This window comes from Oryx dammah, unplaced genomic scaffold, assembly GCF_014754425.2.
Source record: "Oryx dammah isolate SB20612 unplaced genomic scaffold, SCBI_Odam_1.1 HiC_scaffold_19, whole genome shotgun sequence".
Lineage (NCBI taxonomy): Eukaryota > Metazoa > Chordata > Mammalia > Artiodactyla > Bovidae > Oryx > Oryx dammah.
Window position 1 is genome coordinate 66,921,707 of NW_024070203.1, and position 18,140 is coordinate 66,939,846.

General features: G+C 35.7%; 1 protein-coding gene across 1 annotated transcript in view; it reads left to right on the forward strand.

Moving 5' to 3' along the window:
* The window catches only part of LOC120879076 (nudC domain-containing protein 1), a 92,524-nt gene that overhangs the window by 54,698 nt on the left and 19,686 nt on the right, over positions 1-18,140 (forward strand). Inside the window, exon 8 of the mRNA XM_040262134.1 lies at positions 563-688. Within this exon, the coding sequence (XP_040118068.1) occupies positions 563-688 (126 nt within the window). The remainder of the gene's footprint in view (positions 1-562; positions 689-18,140) is intronic.

Genomic DNA, 18,140 nt, shown 5'->3' on the forward strand with positions numbered 1-18,140 from the left:
CCATGGGATCGTAGAGTCAGACACAGCTGATTAACTAAGCACAGCACAGCACATATTACTATTTTAGAGAGACTTGCATTTTAAGTAGATTCAGACTTACTGGTTGTCTTTTCTTCTGCCATGTCTAATCAGCTGTCAGTGTAGAGTCAGACACAACTGATTAACTAAGCACAGCGCAGCACATATTACTATTTTAGAGAGACTTGCATTTTCTGGTTGTCTTTTCTTCTGCCATGTCTAATCAGCTGTCAGTACCATCTATTTTGTTTTCTATTTCAGATATTGTATTTTTATTATCTAGAATTTCAGTTTAGTTCTTTTTCTATATCTTCTGTATTTCTCAATGTTTTTCTTTATATCTCTGAGTATATAGAACTTGTTTTTAATAGCTGTTTTCATCTTTTTCTGCTGATTCTATCAGTCTGTTATTTTTGTGACTATTTTTGTTTAAGTTTTTATTGGTCCTAAGTCTGAAATTTAATATTTCATTATTTCTGTAATCTCAACATCTTTAAATATGAAAACATTAATGCTCTTATTGTTGTTTCTTTTCTGGTCCAAGAATCCAAATCCAGATAAAGATAAACCTCCTTGTAATGCTCAAGAGTTAGAAGAATGTGATATTTTCTTTGAAGAGAACTTCAGTTTATGCAGATTTGATGGCAGTACATTAAAAACTACTCATGTGGTAAGTCCTTGATAATGATATTTATAAAAATTTGTGAATAGAGAGAAGTTATTCAGATGAAATGATAAGTGACTGACTAAATACTATTTTGCAAAGATTGATTGGCATTTACTGTCTGACAAATTTCTTCATTTCCTAAAGTAGCCATCTTTTCACACCATCACCCATAATTAAACAGTGTTGTATGTTTGGTACTACTGCATAGTGATATCTTTCAGTGGTTTTTTTTCTGTGCATGTTTTTTATATGTAGTCGTGCCTGCAATATATGACAACTTAATATCTAACTGTTCCTCTCATTCACTGTCCTTTTGTAATATTTTTTAGATACTTAACTTTTTTTAAACTAATAGCTGGATATTATGATACTCAAAGGAATTATAAAAAGGAGCATTTCTGGATTGTACCTGTGTAGAGAAGTGATATGGAATTGCATAAGATCAGTGGGTAGAAAAAGGTGTCATTGAAGCTTATACCAAAATTACTTACTCTTATGATTAATTTCTATATCTGCTGTGCTCTCCACCCCATCAACATACAACACAAATAACTTCTGAAAAGCACAGAGATAACATTTTGCTTACCACAGTGTACCTAACACCTGCCAAGGGTCCTGATTCTGATAGGTGCTTAAAAACATTTTTAGACTGATTTGTTGGTGACAGTCAATTTGCATGTACTTTCATATCTCCTGTTCTTTTTCAGTCACTCCTCTAATTGAACAGAGTTCTTGATCATATTGTTTTATGCAGTCTGGTCACTGATCCAAAGCCCAGATGATCAAAGTTGTTAGATTTTCTTGGCATTTTGCTTCTTAGATGTTTTTTAGTTCTGACATAATCCCATAGATAACTCCCTTACTGTGAGTAAAGAAGAGCCATTACACACTCTTACTGCCTTGGGTTAGATTTTAGAAAATCATCTTAAGTATGACTGATGAAAAACTCTTGAACCTTGACTAACTGTAGACGATTTATTCTTGAAGAATCTGGCCTTTCCTCCTAAACTTTTAGTCTTAGGAGCTATAACTTTTAGATACTGCTTCCTGCCTAACTTTTATAGAAAAGGTACCTGATCTTAGATGTTGTAAAACATTACTGTTTTAGCTTAGCTTCTCTGAGAATTTTACTTCATCGTAGTATAGTAGTACTAAGTAGTGTTGATCAGTAGTTTAATCTTGGTCACTGAGAGGCATCTAGTTAATGATACTGCTCGCTATTTCCTTTGTTTAACATACTATAAGTTAAAACCAAGGACTAAGAGAAGGGGACTGAAATAAAACCTTTATTACTAACAAATTAGGGTACAAATGCCTTGTCTGCTGACTAAATCCTAGAATTTAGCAAATAGCACCTAACCTTAGTCACAGGCAGTGCCAAACCAGATCTGGCTGACTTGGTGGAGCAGTGGAAGCATCTTATTCTCTGAGCCCTCTAGCTTCCTAGAGGAAAAAGTTGAAGGAGCTGAGAAGAATATACTCGGAATTTTCTTCTTACATTTACCAACCAAATGTCACTTCACTCCTTAAGGATTTATAGAAGGTGAAGTGTTATGTGGACCTTCTCAGTGTCATAGAAGTATACATCAGGAGTGGGGAAGAAGTATAATACATAATAAACTGGGATAATCCTTTTAACTTTGAAAAAAAAATTTGGATACGTAGAACTGTATTTCATCTTTTTATTTTGCAGATCTGGTAGGCTATAGTAGGTGAGGTTTACATGAGATCAAAGATAGAGCCAGTATTAGAAACTAGATCTGTGGACTTTCAGGATGTTTCACCATAATTTTCCCTAAATACCAGTATCATAAATTATAATTTCAAGATTCTAAACCACTGCAGTCTGAATAAAATGTGTTCCCTTAGAGCATGAATGACAGACTTATTATAAGCAGGTCCTATCTTTGGAAATTTAAGAAATATATAAACAATCCCTCATTACATCACAGTTTATAGGGACAATGTTTAATTAAATATTGCAGCATTTTTTACATACTTTAAATATTTAATCAGAGTTCAGTGTTAATATCTTATTTACGTATAATAATGTATTCTTCTGCTCCTTTGTTATAAATTAATTGACCAGATATAGATGGGTTTATTTCTGGGCTGTCTGTTTTGTTCCATTGATCTATGCATCTGTTTTTATGCCAGTATTTTACTGTTTTGATTATTATAGTTTTGCATTATAGTTTGAAGTCAAGGAACATGATGCTTCCAGCTTTGTTCTCTTTCTCAGGATTGCTTTAGCTGTTTGGGGTTTTTGTGGTTCCATACAAATTTTAGGATTGTTTTATTTCTGTGAAAAATTCCATTGGAATTTTAGGGAGATTGCATTGAATCTGTAGATTGCTTCGGGTAGTATGGACATATTAACATTATTAATTCTTACAGTCCTTGAGTACATTCAGTTTGTTTCACCATGTCTTACAGTTTTCAATGTACTGGACTTTCACCTCCCTGATTAAATGTATTCCTAGGTATTTTATTCTTTTGGATACAACTGTAAATAGGGTTATGTTCTTATTTTCTCTTTCTGATAGTTCATTATTCATGTATAGAAATGTAACAGATAGCTGTATATTTTTGTATCATGCAACGTTACTGAATTTGTGTATTAGTTCTGACAGTTTTTTGGTGAAATCTGTAATGTTTTTTAGATACAATATCATATCCTATCTGTAAAGTGACAGTTCTACTTCTTTTCAATTTGGATGTCTTTTCTTTTTCTTGCCTAATTGCTCTTCTAAGACTTTCAATAGTATGTTTAATAGAAGTGGCAAGAGTGGCTATTATTGTTCTTGATCTTAGAACAAAGCTTTCAACTTTTTACCATTGAGTATGATGTTAAATGGGGGCTTGTCATGTATGGCTTTTCTTATGTTAGGCTAAGTTTCTTCTTGAGGGTTTTTAAATAAACACACAAGAAGGGGTTTATTTCAATAAACCCTTCAATAAAGGGTCGTTGAATTTTGTCAAGTGCTTTCTGCGTCTATGATAGTATGATTTTTATTCTTCATTTTGTTAACATAGTATATGATTGCATTTATTGATCTGCAACTACTCAACCATCGTTGTAGCCCTGGAATAATTAAACACTTGGTGTTGTATCATCCTTTTAATGTATTATTGAATTTGACTTGCTAGGCTTTTCTTGATTTTTTCATCTGTGTTCATCAGGGATATTGGTGTGTAGATTCCTGTTTTGTGGTGTTATTGTCTGGGTTTGGTATCAAGGTAATGCTGAGCTAGCAAAATTAGTTAGAACATGTCCCCTGTTCTTCCCCCACCCCAAAAAGAGTTTGAGAAGAACTAGTATTAATTCTTTAGATGTTTGGTAGAATTCACCAGTGAAGCTACCTGGTCCTGGACTTTGGTTTGTTGAGATGTTTTCATTACTCCTTACTAGTAATTGGCCTGTTCAGATTTTCTGTTTCTTCATGATTCAGTTTTGGTAAGTTTGTTCATTTCCTCTAGGTTGTCCAATTTGTTAGCATATAATTTGTTCATAGCAGTTTCTTATACCTCATTGAATGTCTGTGGTATGAGTTGTAATGTCTCCTTCATTTCTGATTTCATTTATCTTTTTTCTTGGCACATCTACCTGAAGCATTGTCAATTTTGTGTATTTTTTTCAAGAAATCCATTCTTAATTTTATTGATCTTTTCATTGTCTTTTAAGTCTCATATTTCATTTATTTTTACTTGGATTTTTGTTTTCCTTCCTTCTACTAACTTTGAACTTGGTTAATTTTTAGTTCCTTGAGATGTACAAGTTAGGTTATTTGGGATTGTTCTTATTGTAGGCAGTTATTGGTATGAATTTCCCTCTCAGACTGCTTTTGCTGTGTTCCATAAGTTTTGGTGTATTGAATTCACATTGAATTTAATCTCCACATATTTGTAAATGTTTGAGTTTTTGTCTTATAGTTGATATCAAGTTTTTGTGGTCGCAAAAGATCTTGATACTATTCAGTTTTATTAATTCCTGTGTTTTAGCCTAACATGATCTATCCTGTAGAATATGCCATGCATGCTTGAAAAGAATGTTTATTCTGTTGCCTTGGGTGGAATGTTCTGTTTATATCTATTAAGGCCATATGGTTTAATGTATCTTTTAAGGCCAATAGTTCCTTATTAATTTTCTGTCTGGATAATACATGCATTGGTGAAGGTGGCTTATTGAAGTCCCCTGTTATTATTGTATTGCTGACCCTTTCTCATTTTAGGTCTGTTAATGTTTGCTTTATATAGACAAGCGTGCTCCTATGTTAGGTTCATAAATATGTACTAATTTTTGTTGGACTGACCCTTTTATTATTGTATAGTGACCTTTGTTGTGCCTTATTGTAGTCTTTGTATTAAAGTGTATTTTGTCTGATATAAGTGAGCTTCCTCCGCTTTGTTTTGGTTTGCCTGGAATATCTTTTTCCATCTCTTTACTTTTAGTCTTCATGTTTCCTTATATGCAGTGAGTCTCTTACAGGCAACATATAAATGGTTCCAGTTTTTTAGTTCATTCATCCACTCTTTTGATTGATGGTTTTATTTTAATCAATTTACATTTAAAGTAATTATTAAAAATGTATTTTCTGTTTTGCAGTTGCTCTTTTCCTTTCTTCTTCCATTGATTACTTCTTTTGTGATTTAATTATTTTCTCTAGTATGTTTAGATTCCTTTATCTTCTTTATATTGAGGTTTTTGGTTTGTGGTTACCATGAAGCTTACATAAAACAACTTATGTTTATAACACTCTATTTTAAGTTTATAACAAGTTTGAACAATTCTAAAGCTCTACAACCCCTACTCCATGTTTTGTTTCTGATCTCACAATTTACATCTTTTTATCTTGTTTGTGTATTAGTTGCTTAGTCATGTCTGACTTTTTGCGACCCCATGGACTGTATAGCCTGCCAGGCTCCTCCATCCTTGGGATTTTCCAGGCAAGAATACTGGAGTGTACTGCCATTTCCTTCTGTTGGGGATCTTCCCAACCGAGGGCCTGAACCTGGGCCTCCTGCATTGCAGGCATACTCTTTACTGTCTGAGCCACTAGGGAAGCCCATTTATCTTGTTTATCCCTCAGCAAATTGTTGTTTCTTTATTTTTACTACTTTTGTCATACTATCTTTATAAATTAACCCACACCCTTTACCACTTAGATTATTCAGAATTTTACTATATTCTGTACATTTGCCAGTGAGATTTATACTTTTATGGTTTTCTTTTTACTAAGTAGCTCCATTTTGTTTCAGCTTAAAGAAGTTTCATTGACATATCTTATTAGGCCCGTCAATTGGTGATGTACTGTTTCAGTTTTTGCTTGTCTGGAAAATTCTTTCTCTCTCCTCCCATTCTGAATGTCAGTTTTGCCAGGTAGAGTACTCTTGGCTGGAAGATTTTTCCTTTCAGCACTTTGAAAGTATTGTGCTACTTCCTTCTGGCCTCTGTAGTTTCTGCTGAAAAAATCTGCTCATAGTCTTATGGGGTTCCCTTGTATGTAAAAAGTTTTTCTCTTGTGCCATAGCTTTTGACACATTAATTACAAGGTGTCTTATGGGTCTGACTTTGGGGTCTCCATATTTGGAACTCTATGGGCTTCCTGGGTCTGGTTATCTGTTTCCTTACCCAAATAATGGAACATCTCCACCAATCTATCTTCAAAAAGTTTTCTGTCACTTTTTTTCTCTCTCTTCTCCTTCTGGGGTTCCATGATGTAAACGTTAGTCTGCTTGATGTTGTCCCTTCAGCTGTCTTCACTTTTTCATTGTTTTTCCTTTTTGCTGCTCTAAGTGAGTGAGTTGAACTATCCTAAGTTTGACCTCAATGATCCTTTTGTGTCTTCTCATCTTTAGTTTAATCAGGTATTGCATTCTTCAGCTCTGTGACTTTTATTTGACACTTCCTTTTATCTTCTAAAGCTTTATTGAAGTTCTCACTTTGTTTGTTCCTACCTCTCTCAGTCTTGGTGGGCATCTTTATGACCATTATTTTGAATTCTTTTATCAGTTAAATCACTTACTGCTGTTTCATTAAGGTCTCTTTCTGAGGTTTTATCTTGTCTTTCCCTTTGAAACATATTTCTCTGTTTCTTCATTTTCCTTGACTTTCTGTGTGGGTTTCTGTCCATTAAATAAAATAGCTGCCTCTCCCAGTTAAAGAAGTGGTCTTATAAAGGAGATGAAGCTTCATTGTTCCACTCTGCCCCTAGTTCTTTGTTGCCTCTCAAACTTTGTGATTATCCAAGCATCTTATTTTGGCTGTCAGTAGTTGAGGCTGTGGCAAGACCTATTATCATCCCAAAATGGAGGATCTCAGTCAGCATCTGAATTCAGTCTGATTGGAAGCTAGACCCTCAGACATCAGCTTTTAAAGTATGCAAATATGTACAGTCCTGTGGACTGCAGACATAAGTCCCACTGTACACCAGAGCCAGAAGATCTAGAGGTGTACCCTGGGCGACAGTCACAAAAATTGGGGCACCAGATGAGTATACAAGCTCCTTTCCTAGAAATACCAGTGACCTAGAGTAAGGCAGAGGGAATGTGCAAAGATGGCGACCACTGGCCTCAGCCTCCAAAAAACAACTCAGTAAGCTTTTAGATACATCACACGAGAAGCCTATCACTACTCTGAAGCTCTAGGACAGGCAGAGTCCTTTTCACAGAAAGACTGGAGTGTATCTTGCCATCTGCATTAAGCTCTGATAGTGGTTGCCAACCAGGAACTGTCTCTAATTGCTATAGTCCCACGGTACCAGGAACACAAGGCGCACTGACTACCAGACCCAGCCCAGCAGTGAGCATCCCCTGGGCAGCAGCCACAAAAACCAGCCTACTAGATGGGAAAGCAGGGGCACCAGATGTGTGTACAAGGTTCTCTCTGGGAGATAACTGGTGCTCTGAGGAGATGCAGAGGGAGCGTGCAGGAGATGGTGCTTTCTGGCCTCTGTCCCTGAAGTGTGTTTCAGGAGGCTCCTAGATGGGTGTTGATTAAAAGCCTGCCCCTCCTTCATGGGAGAAGGTGAGTTCAGTATCCTTTTTCATTTCTATCTTGAACCAGTGTCTCAGTTGAGTTAAATTTGAGGCCAAAGTTTTTCTATATAATGACAAGCATTTGACTTTTCTATTATTAGTCACTTTTTACAAATATAGGCCAAGATTCCATGAAATAAAAATGCATAAACATGGATGTTTGGGAATAAGTGGACTGATAATAACTGGAACATCTCCAACAAATAATATTCAGTCCATCTTCTTTTAAAAAACAGATTTGGTAGGTCAGTGTATTGTGTGAAAGTCAAGGTCTAGGTGGTTAAAAGTAGCTTGTACAAAAATAGTTTCTTGTTATACCGAAGAGCTACTACTTGGCTAGTCATTGGGGAAAGGAATGAAGGAGGCTTTAGCATTGTGGCTATTCAGTAGTACGTCCATTTTAGGCTTCAAATACTTGGGTAATTTGTACTCTTTTTTGCAGTGTTTATTTCAAGTTTCTCTTCCTTATTTCATTTGTCATGACTTCGGACAATTTGAAGTTACCTATACATGGAAAGGTCAATATATGTCCTAATTTTAGAAAAGAAGTACTAAAACAGAAAGGTCATAACTCTATATTGTAAATGACAAGTTTTCCAAAATATAAATTCCCTGAATGAAATGTAAATCAGGGTTAGAATTTGGCATTTGGAAAGTAAAATGTTAAATGCATATATGTAGCAACATAATAAAAGAGAAATATTAAATTTCAGAATTGAAGAAGAAAAGTAATGAGATGTGATCCCTGGGGTGTAAAGCTCAAATCAGAATTTAGATATAGTTGAAAATGAATTATTTTTGCTTTTTTCCAAAACATTGACCTCTAGCCACATAGCTTTCAAGCAGTTGAAATGTGGCTAGTTGAGAGGTACTGTAAGTGTGAAATATACAATAAGATTTTGAAAACTTAGCATGAAAAAAAGAATATGGAATATATTATTAATAATGACTTTTGTATGAATGTTCATGTTGAAATGATAATTGATTAGATTAAGTAAAATACATTTATTAAGATTAATATATCCCATTTCTCCTTACTTTTTAATATGACTACTAGAAAACTTAAAATTTTGTAAGTACCTTGCATTTTATTACTGCCAGGCAACACTGATCAAATTAAATATAGCCTTGAAACATCAAAAGTTGATAGGATATTTTTAAAAAATTAAACTACAGTGAATTTTCTAGATCATGTGGTGTTTGTCATTCACTGCTTAAAACATGAGAATGAAACATCTGAAAAGAATATTTGTAACTTATAAGTCATTGAGACAGTAAGTAGAGGAAGTACAAACAGGAAATAATTCTTTTAGATTAATATCATTAAGAAAAATAGAAATTACATGTATTCTGTATACTAATTCTTTCAAAAAGATACTAAGAGTAGGCTCAGAGTTTATAGAGAAAGGAAATACATTTAAAAAGTATCTAAATCAGTGGTTCTCCAGCTTTCAAGCTCCTTGGGGTACTGAATTTATAATTTATTGATTACATCAAATTTGACTATAGTAGCAATGAAGCTATGTAATAATTCCCCTGCTTTCATGATCAGAGTAGATGTATATCTCTGTTACAGTGTCTGAAAGTGGAAGGGGACATATCCTACTGCTAGTTGTTACTGAATCTGACCACTAGATTGATGAAGAGGTGTTCTTTTTTGGAAGAGTTAGCAACTACCAGAGCACCATTCAAGCAGCTGACTGTGAATCAGCTTCTTCTCTGGAAGCAGTCTGCACCCCTGTCCCCAATTCTTCCTAATTACCAGGCAGTAAAGGAGGGGACTATTCATTGCCTGATTTACTGTACAATTTGATCCGCATGTTTGTTACCAGTCCCCACAGACTTCACTCAGATTGTAAAAGTTAAACCATAAGGCCCTCATTTTCTGAGAGAGCCGTGGCTCTGTCAGCATCCATTCTTTCTCTCCAAAATGGCAATAGGTTTGAGATTTTTAACTTGCCTGTAAGCTAACAAGTTAGTCTGCCATGGTTTCATAGATGCTGGTAAAAAACTCAAGACTTGGGTCAGAAAGGACAGTTTTATTACTGACAGTAGTAACATTAGCTAGAGTATCGACATTTGGACCAATCCCTGAGCCCCAATTCCCGCAGTATAATATGGAGGTAGCCAGAGAACTTGTCTACTTCGCTCAGGAGAGAAAGAGTATGCTACTTGTTTACTAACAAGTCTAATTTTTGCTCTGGAGGGAGACCATTTATCTTCCAAGGTTGGTTGTTCTAACACCACCATGAGATAGTAGTCTAGAACACATTAGTGCCTCTGCCAGAAAGATGTGCAGAAATGCAAGAATTTTTAGAATAATTGTTTTCTTACAAGTTAATGTTCAGGTATCACTGTAATGCTGGTGTCATACGTGTGATTCAAATGAAAGCACTTCAGTTTCTTTCAGGGTTATGAAAATATAATAGATAATGTCAATTGTTTGTTGCCAATTGTTATTATTGATGTTACCTGTGATGGACCTATTTGAAATTGTCTTCAGTTCCATTTTTACCTTCTTTTCTCTGCAAAGAAAGATTATTTTAGTTGCATATCACGTACTTTTTGATTCTTAAAATTTCTACATAATATCAAGCCCTCAGTCCACTAGAATTTAGCCTTTCCCTTGAGGTACCAATGGAGAAGGAAATTGCAACCCACTCCAGTATTCTTTACTAGAGAATTCCATGGACAGAAGAGCCTGGTGGGCTATTGTCCATGGGGTCACAAAGAGTCAGACATGACTGAGTGACTTAACACTTGAGGTATCAATGAGATTGTTACTTGACTGACCATTTTTTCTTAGAATATGAATTCATATATACAGAGCATTTTATGGGAAGATATTCTTAGAAGTTTTGTTTTAGATAGAATATTTAATAAACTTTCATCTGAAATCTTATAAAGTACAAGGATATTTTCAGAAATTATCTTAAGTGCCAAGTCGCACTTAGAGGACTTCTTTCTTTATTCTCCAATCTTTTTCCCAGGGAGATTGCCCCTTACACACCAGATAAGAGAAAGTCTTCATGTTTCTAGCTGGAGGATTTGATAAATACTTGATTAAAAAATGCAGTTTCTTTGTTGTTATGGACAGTAAATCTAACACATGAATACAATTAGCACATCCTTGATATGTGACAAGGATGATACTGCAATATAGTGGGGGGGAAAGACGATCAAAATAGATGGCTTTAGTCTGATAGCCATAAGAAAAGTAATTTATTGACGTTTACATCACACCATATGCAAAAATCAGTTACAGATTAATTGCATGTCTACACAAGTGTGTAAAGGAAAACAGAAATTTTTGTGGCCTTGAAGTAGGTAAAGATTATTTGAACAGGGCATATAAACAGTGTGAAAAAACAGCTGTTCAGTTGGATCAAAATTCAGAACATCTGTTTATCAAAAGATAACATTATGAGAGTATAGAAGGAAACTTGCAGTGAGGAAGAGATATTTGTTTGTAATACACATCTGTGGCAAATAGTTCGTATCTAGAACAGGATAAGAACCTACTGGTTACCTGCCTCCACCCGATTGGTAAAAGAGTTTTGTTGGAATAAAAACTATAATACAAACAGTTAAGTGGTTTTAAAAGAGACCATATGGCCCTTAGCTGTGAAGTATTTGCTGTCTGACCCTTTAAGTAAAAGTTTGCTGATCCCTTGTTTAGAGAGTGCTATATTGGCTTGATTTCTGTAGCTTTGTAGTAGTCTTGATATCAGATAGTTCTAGTCTTGGATCTTTGTTTTTATTTTCCTAAATTGGTTTTGTTTTTGAAAAAATTACAGTCAGCTTTTCAATTTGTATAGAAATAATTGCTCGGATTTTTATTGGAATTGCATTTAATTTGTAGGCCAACTTTGAGAATTGATACCTTAATAATGTTGTGTCATTCGTGGACATTGTATGTCTCCATTTACTTAGGTTTGTCTTAATGTTTCTTGGCGATATTTTGAAGTATTTAGTGTTCAGTTTAATACCATTATTTCATATTATGGAAGCTATTGTAATTAGCATATACTTTTCTAGATTTCCAATATGTTTTGTCTTTTACGTAGAAGTAAAGTTCATTGACTTTGTATTGTAACTTTTATAAATTCTCTTTTTCTAGTGCTTTTTGGTAGATAAGTAAGTATATTTATGTACAGGATAATGACTGAATAAAGATAGTTAAAATTCTTTTTCTTGTCTTAATGTGCTAAGTAGGACATCAGATGCAATGTTGAATTTCAATGATGAGAGTAAAATTCTTTATCTTATTCCTGGTCCTAGGAAGAAAGATTGAATAGTTTACCATTAAATATGATATTAGGGTTTTCATATGTTAGGTTGAGGAACTCACCTATAGTCTAGTTTGCTGAGATTTTTATCTTTTTAATGAATTTTGGTGAATTTAAGTACTTTTTTGGGCATGTGCTTTGATTATGTGAATTTTGTCTTGTATTCTGTTAATATGTTCAGTTTTATCATTTAATTTTTTAAAAAATTGAAGCAGCATTATTTTAAGGATTTTTATTTCTATATTCATAAGGGATATTAGTCTGTGGTTTTCTTGTAATTTTTTTTCTTCAAATAACAGTAATGCTGTCCTCTTGAATTGAGAGGTTTTATTTTCTGATGGAGTTTGTATAGGGTGCATATTATTTGCTCTTTAAGTCTTTGGTAAAATGTATCGCTGAAAATACCTGTACCTGGAGTTTTTTGTGGGAAGGGTTTTAATCGAGGTTAGCTTTGTTGGTAGATACAGAGCCATTCTGATTTTGTTTCCTCTTTAGCTTGTAATGATCATTGTTGTCCTTCATATATTAATCCATCCCATCCAGGCTGTTGAATTTATTGGCAAAAGTACTTTAAAATACTCTCTCATTGTCTGTTTAATGTTTATGGAATTGTAGTAATTGCTCCTCTTTTGTATTTTGTTATATGTTTACTCTCCTCTATTTTCTGTCAGCCTTTATATCAGTTTATCAATTTTATTAATCTTTTAAGTTACCTATTTGATTTCATTGATTTTTTTACATTATTTATCCATTTTGTATTTTATTCATTTTTCTCTCACTATTTTATCTACTAATTATGGGTTTAGTTTATTCCTCTTTTTCTAGCTTCTTAGGTGAAAACATAGGTAATTGGTTTGTAGCACCTCTCCTCTGATAAATGTATTTAAGCCAATAAATTTTTTTCAAAGTACCATTTAAACTTGATTCCATATAATTTGATAAGTTATACTATTTTGTTTCAGCTTAACATATTTTCTAATATCCTTTACTCTTTTCTTTGATCCATTCTTATTTATAAGGTTAGGTGTTTTAATTTCCCATTGTGTATTTTAATTTCCCATTTTTTGGATATGTGTGTGTGTATTCTTAAACTAATTTCTCACTAACTTCATTGTGCTTATTAGAGATAACCAGTCTTTTAAAATTTATTCAGACTTGTGTATAGCCCAGTACATGGTCTCTGTAGGTAGTTTTTCCATTTATACTTGAAAATATGTACATGCTGTAGTTGGTTGACCTCAATTTGTGTTAGGTCAAGTTGTATTAGGTTAACTAGTTGAGGGGTGTTTTTTTTTTTTTTTGTAATTACTGTCAGAGTTGATTTATAATGTTGTAAATTAGTTTCAAGTATACAGCAGTGATTCAGTTACACACATACATATATCTATTTTTTTTCAAATTTGTATTCCATTTAGATTATTACCAAATATTGAGTAGAGTTCCCTGTGCAATACAGTAGGTCCTTGGTGGTTATCTGTTTTAAATATAGTAGTGTGTATTTGTCAATACCGGGCTCCCAAATTCTTCTCCCTCCCCTACCTTTCCCTTTTGTTAACTATAGTTTGTTTGCTAAACCTATGAGTGTTTTCTGTTTTCTAAGTAAGATCGTTTATGTCATTTTTTAAGATTTCACATATAAGTGATGTATTTGTTTTTCTCTGTCTTCACTTAGTATGATAATCTCCGTCCATGTTGCTGCAAATGTCATTATTTCATTCTTAGTGGAATATTCCATTGTATATATGTACCGCATTTTCTTTTTCCTCGTCTGTTCATGGACATTTAGGTCCTCCAAGTCTTGGCTATTGTAAACAACGCTGCAGTGAACTCCAGAGTGCATGTGTCCTTTTTAACCATGGGTTTCTCTGGATATTTGCCCAGGAGTAGAATTGCTGGATATAGTAGCTCTATTTTTAGTTTTTAAGGTATCCGCATACTGTTCATAGTGGCTGCACCAGTTTACATTCCCACCCACAATGCAGGGGAGCTCCCTTTTCTCCATACCTTCTCCAGCATTTATTATGTGTAGACTTTTAATGAAGGCCATTCTGACTGGTTTGAGGTGATACCTCATTGTTGTTTTGATTTGCATTTCTCTAATAATTAGTGATGTTGAGCTTCTTTTCATGTGCCTCTTGGCCATTTTTATGTCTTCTTTTCTTTCTCTCTCTCCTTTGAATGCACAGCTTGCAGGATCTTAGTTCCCTGACCGTAGATTGAACTTGGGCCCCTGGGAGTGGAAGTGCTTGCTGAGTCCTAACCACTGTACTGCCAGGAAATTCCCTGTATGTCTTCTTTGGAGTAATGTCTGTTTAGATCTTCTGCCCATTTTTTGATTGGATTGTTTGGTTTTTTTGCTACTGAACTGCCTGAGCTGTTCGTAAATTTTGGAGATTAATCCCTTGTTGGTTGTATTGTTTGCGAATATTTTCTCCCATCCTGTGAGCTATCCTTTCATTTTGTGTATAGTTTCCTTTGCTGTGCAAAAGTTTTTGAGTTTAATTAGGTTCCATTTGTTTATTTTTGTTTTCCATTTATTTATTTTAAAATAATAAACTATTATTTTACTTTCCATTACTCTAGGAGACAAGATTGAAAAGGTTATTGCTGCAATTTATGTCCAAGTGTTCTGCCTATGTTTTCCTCTGAGTTTTGTAGTATCTGGTCTTATATTTTGGTCTTTAATCCATTTTGAATTTATTTTTGCATACGGTGTTAAAAAATGTTCTAATTTCATTCTTTTGCATTTAGATGTCCAGTTTTCCCAGCACCACTTATAAGAGACTGTCTTTTCTCCACTGTATATTCTTGTCTCCTTTGAAGTGAAAGTCACTCAGTTGTGTCTGACTCTTTGTGACCCCATGGACCCCAATTCTCTGTCCATGGGATTTTCCAGGCAAGAATAACAGAGTGGATTGCCATTTCCTTCTCCAGAGGATCTTCCTGACCCAGGGATTGAACTGGGTCTCCTGCATTGCAGGCAAATTCTTTATTGTCTGAGCTACCAGGAAAGCCCAAAAGTTTCCTGAGACCTCTTTCTTCCCTGCTGTTTTTTGAGGCCCAAGAAGATCCTGCTGTTTTCTGTTTTCTGTGTTAATGCATTATGTGTGCTGTGCTTCATTGCTTGGTCATGTCTGCCTCTTTGCGATCCCATGGGCTGTAGCCCACCAGGCTTCTTTGTCCATGGGGGATTCTCCAGGCAAGAATACTGGAATGGGTTGCCATGCCCTCCTCTGGGGGATCTTCCTGACCCAGGGATTGAACCCAGGTCTCCTGCATTGCAGGCAGATTCTTTACTATCTGAGCCATCATGGAAGCCCATGAATACTGGAGGGGGTAGCCTATCCCTTCTCCAGGGAATCTTCTCAACCCAAGGATTGAACCCTCCTCTCTTGAATTGGCTGACAGATTGTTTACCACTGAGCAACCTGGAAAGATCTTGTCTCCATTGTAGATTAATTGACCATAGCTGCGTGCGTTTATTTCTGGGCTTTCTCTCCTGTTCCATTGATCTATATTTCTGTTCTTGTACTGGTACAATACTATTTTTATGACTGTAGCTTTGCAGTATAGCCTGATTCTTCCAGCTCCATCTTTCTCAAGGTAGTTGTGGCTACTCAGTGTCTTTTGTAACTTCATACAGATTTTAAGTTTTTTTTGTTCTAGCTCTAGGAAAAATGACATTGGTAATTTGGTAGGATTGCATTGAATCTGTGCATTGCTTTGGGTAGTATGGTCATTTTGGCAATATTGATTCTTGCAATTCAAGAAAATTGATATATCTTTCTATCTACTGTGTCATCTTTGATTTCTTTCATCAGCATCTTACAGTTTTTGGAGTATAGGTCTTCTGTCTCCTGAGGTAGGTATTCCTAGCTTTTTATTCTTTATGACACAGTGGTAAATGGGATTGTTACTTTAATTTTTCTTTCTGGTCCTTCTTTGTTCAGTTCAGTTCAGTTCAGTACAGTTGCTCAGTTGTGTCCGACTCTCTGCAACCCCATGAACCACAGCACGCCAGGCTTCCCTGTCCATCACCAACTCCCAGAGTCCACCCAAACCCATGTCCATCAAGTCAGTGATGCCATCCAACCATCTCATCCTCTGTCGTCACCTTCTCTTCCTGCCCTCAATCTTTCCCAGCATCAGGGTCTTTTCCAGTGAGTCAGCTCTTCGTATCAGGTGGCCAAAGTATTGGAATTTCAGCTTCAACATCAGTCCTTCCAATGAACACCCAGGACTGATCTCCTTTAGGATGGACTGGTTGGATCTCTTTGCAGTCCAAGGGATATCTAGTCTTCTCCAACACCACAGTTCAAAAGCATCAATTTGTCTGCACTCAGCTTTCTTTATAGTCCAACTCTCACATCCATACATGACTACTGGAAAAACCATAGCCTTGACTAGACGGACCTTTGTTGGCAAAGTAATGTCTCTGCTTTTGAATATGCTATCTAGGTTGGTCATAACTTCCCTTCCAAGGAGTAAGCGTATTCCATTGCTGCAGTCACCATCTGCAGTGAATTTGGAGCGCAGAAAAAGAGTCAGCCACTGTTTCCACTGTTTCCCCATCTATTTGCCATGAAGTGATGGGACCAGATGCCATGATCTTAGTTTTCTGAATGTTGAGCTTTAAGCCAACTTTTTCACTCTCCTCTTTCACTTTCATCAAGGGGCTCTGTCGAGTCCAGCTTGACAAGCAGGGTTTCCGAAACTGCGATATGGTGAGAGAATGAGAAATGAGACACAAGAATTCAGAGAAAAGTGAGGATCAGGGGACCAACACTGCTCCAAGGTGAAGGTGCTGAAACTGAATCCAAGCCAGCTTTGTTATACTTTCAGCCGTGAATGAAAGAATGTGTGGGGAGTTAAATTATAACTCATAGTGGCCTTCGGGGCAAAAGAACAAAATGATCATTAACCATTGAGTAATTAGGAAACAGTAATCAATAACTAATCAGTAACTGAAACTAATATTCTTATCTATAGACTTTCCACCAGATACGTAAAAGATGTGACTCTGAGACGCCAGTTGAGAAACAGTCTGTGGTCAATTTTCCGACCCCAGGATCATATCTTGTTTTCAAGATTATGAACTGTTTCCTCTGGACTTGTTACAAGAGTCTCATGCGTTATAGCATCCAGTTTATCAATAATTATAAATTTATTTTGTGGCCCTTGCTGGGCCCTGCTTTCCTTTTATCCTTCCTGTCTCCTATAGGCTCTTTAGTTCTTCTTCACTTTCTGCCATAAGGGTGGTTGTCATCTGCTTATCTGAGGTTATTGATATTTCTCCCAGCAGTTGTGCTTCCTCCATCCCAGTGTTTCTCATGATGTACTCTGCATAGAAGTTAAATAAGGAGGGTGACAATATACAGCCTTAACGTACTCCTTTTCCTATTTGGAACCAGTCTGTTGTTCCATGTCCAGTTCTAACCGTTGCTTTTCGACCTGCATACAGATTTCTCAGGAGGCAGGTGAGGTGGTCTGGTATTCCCATCTCTTTCAGAATTTTCCACAGTTTATTGTGATCCACACAGTCAAAGGCTTTGGCATAGTCAATCAAGCAGAAATAGATGTTTTTCTGGAACTCTCTTGCTTTTTCGATGATCCAGCGGCTGTTGGCAATTTGATCTCTGGTTCCTCTGCCTTTTCTAAAACCAGCTTGAACATCTGGAAGTTCACAGTTCACATATTGCTGAAGCCTGGCTTGGAGAATTTTGAGCATTACTTTACTAGCGTGTGAGATGAGTGCAATTGTGTAGTAGTTTGAGCATTCTTTGGCATTGCCTTTCTTTGGGATTGGAATGAAAACGGACCTTTTCCAGTCCTGTGGCCACTGCTGAGTTTTCCAAATTTGCTGGCATATTGAGTGCAGCACTTTCACAGCATCATCTTTCAGGATTTGAAATAGCTCAACTGGAGTTCCATCACCTCTGCTAGCTTTGTTCATAGTGATGCTTTCTAAGGCCCACTTGACTTCACATTCCAGGATGTCTGGCTCTAGGTGAGTGATCCACACCATCATGATTATCTGGGTTGTGAAGATCTTTTTTGTACAGTTCTTCTGTGTATTCTTGCCACCTCTTCTTAATATCTTTTGCTTCTGTTAGGTCCCTACCATTTCT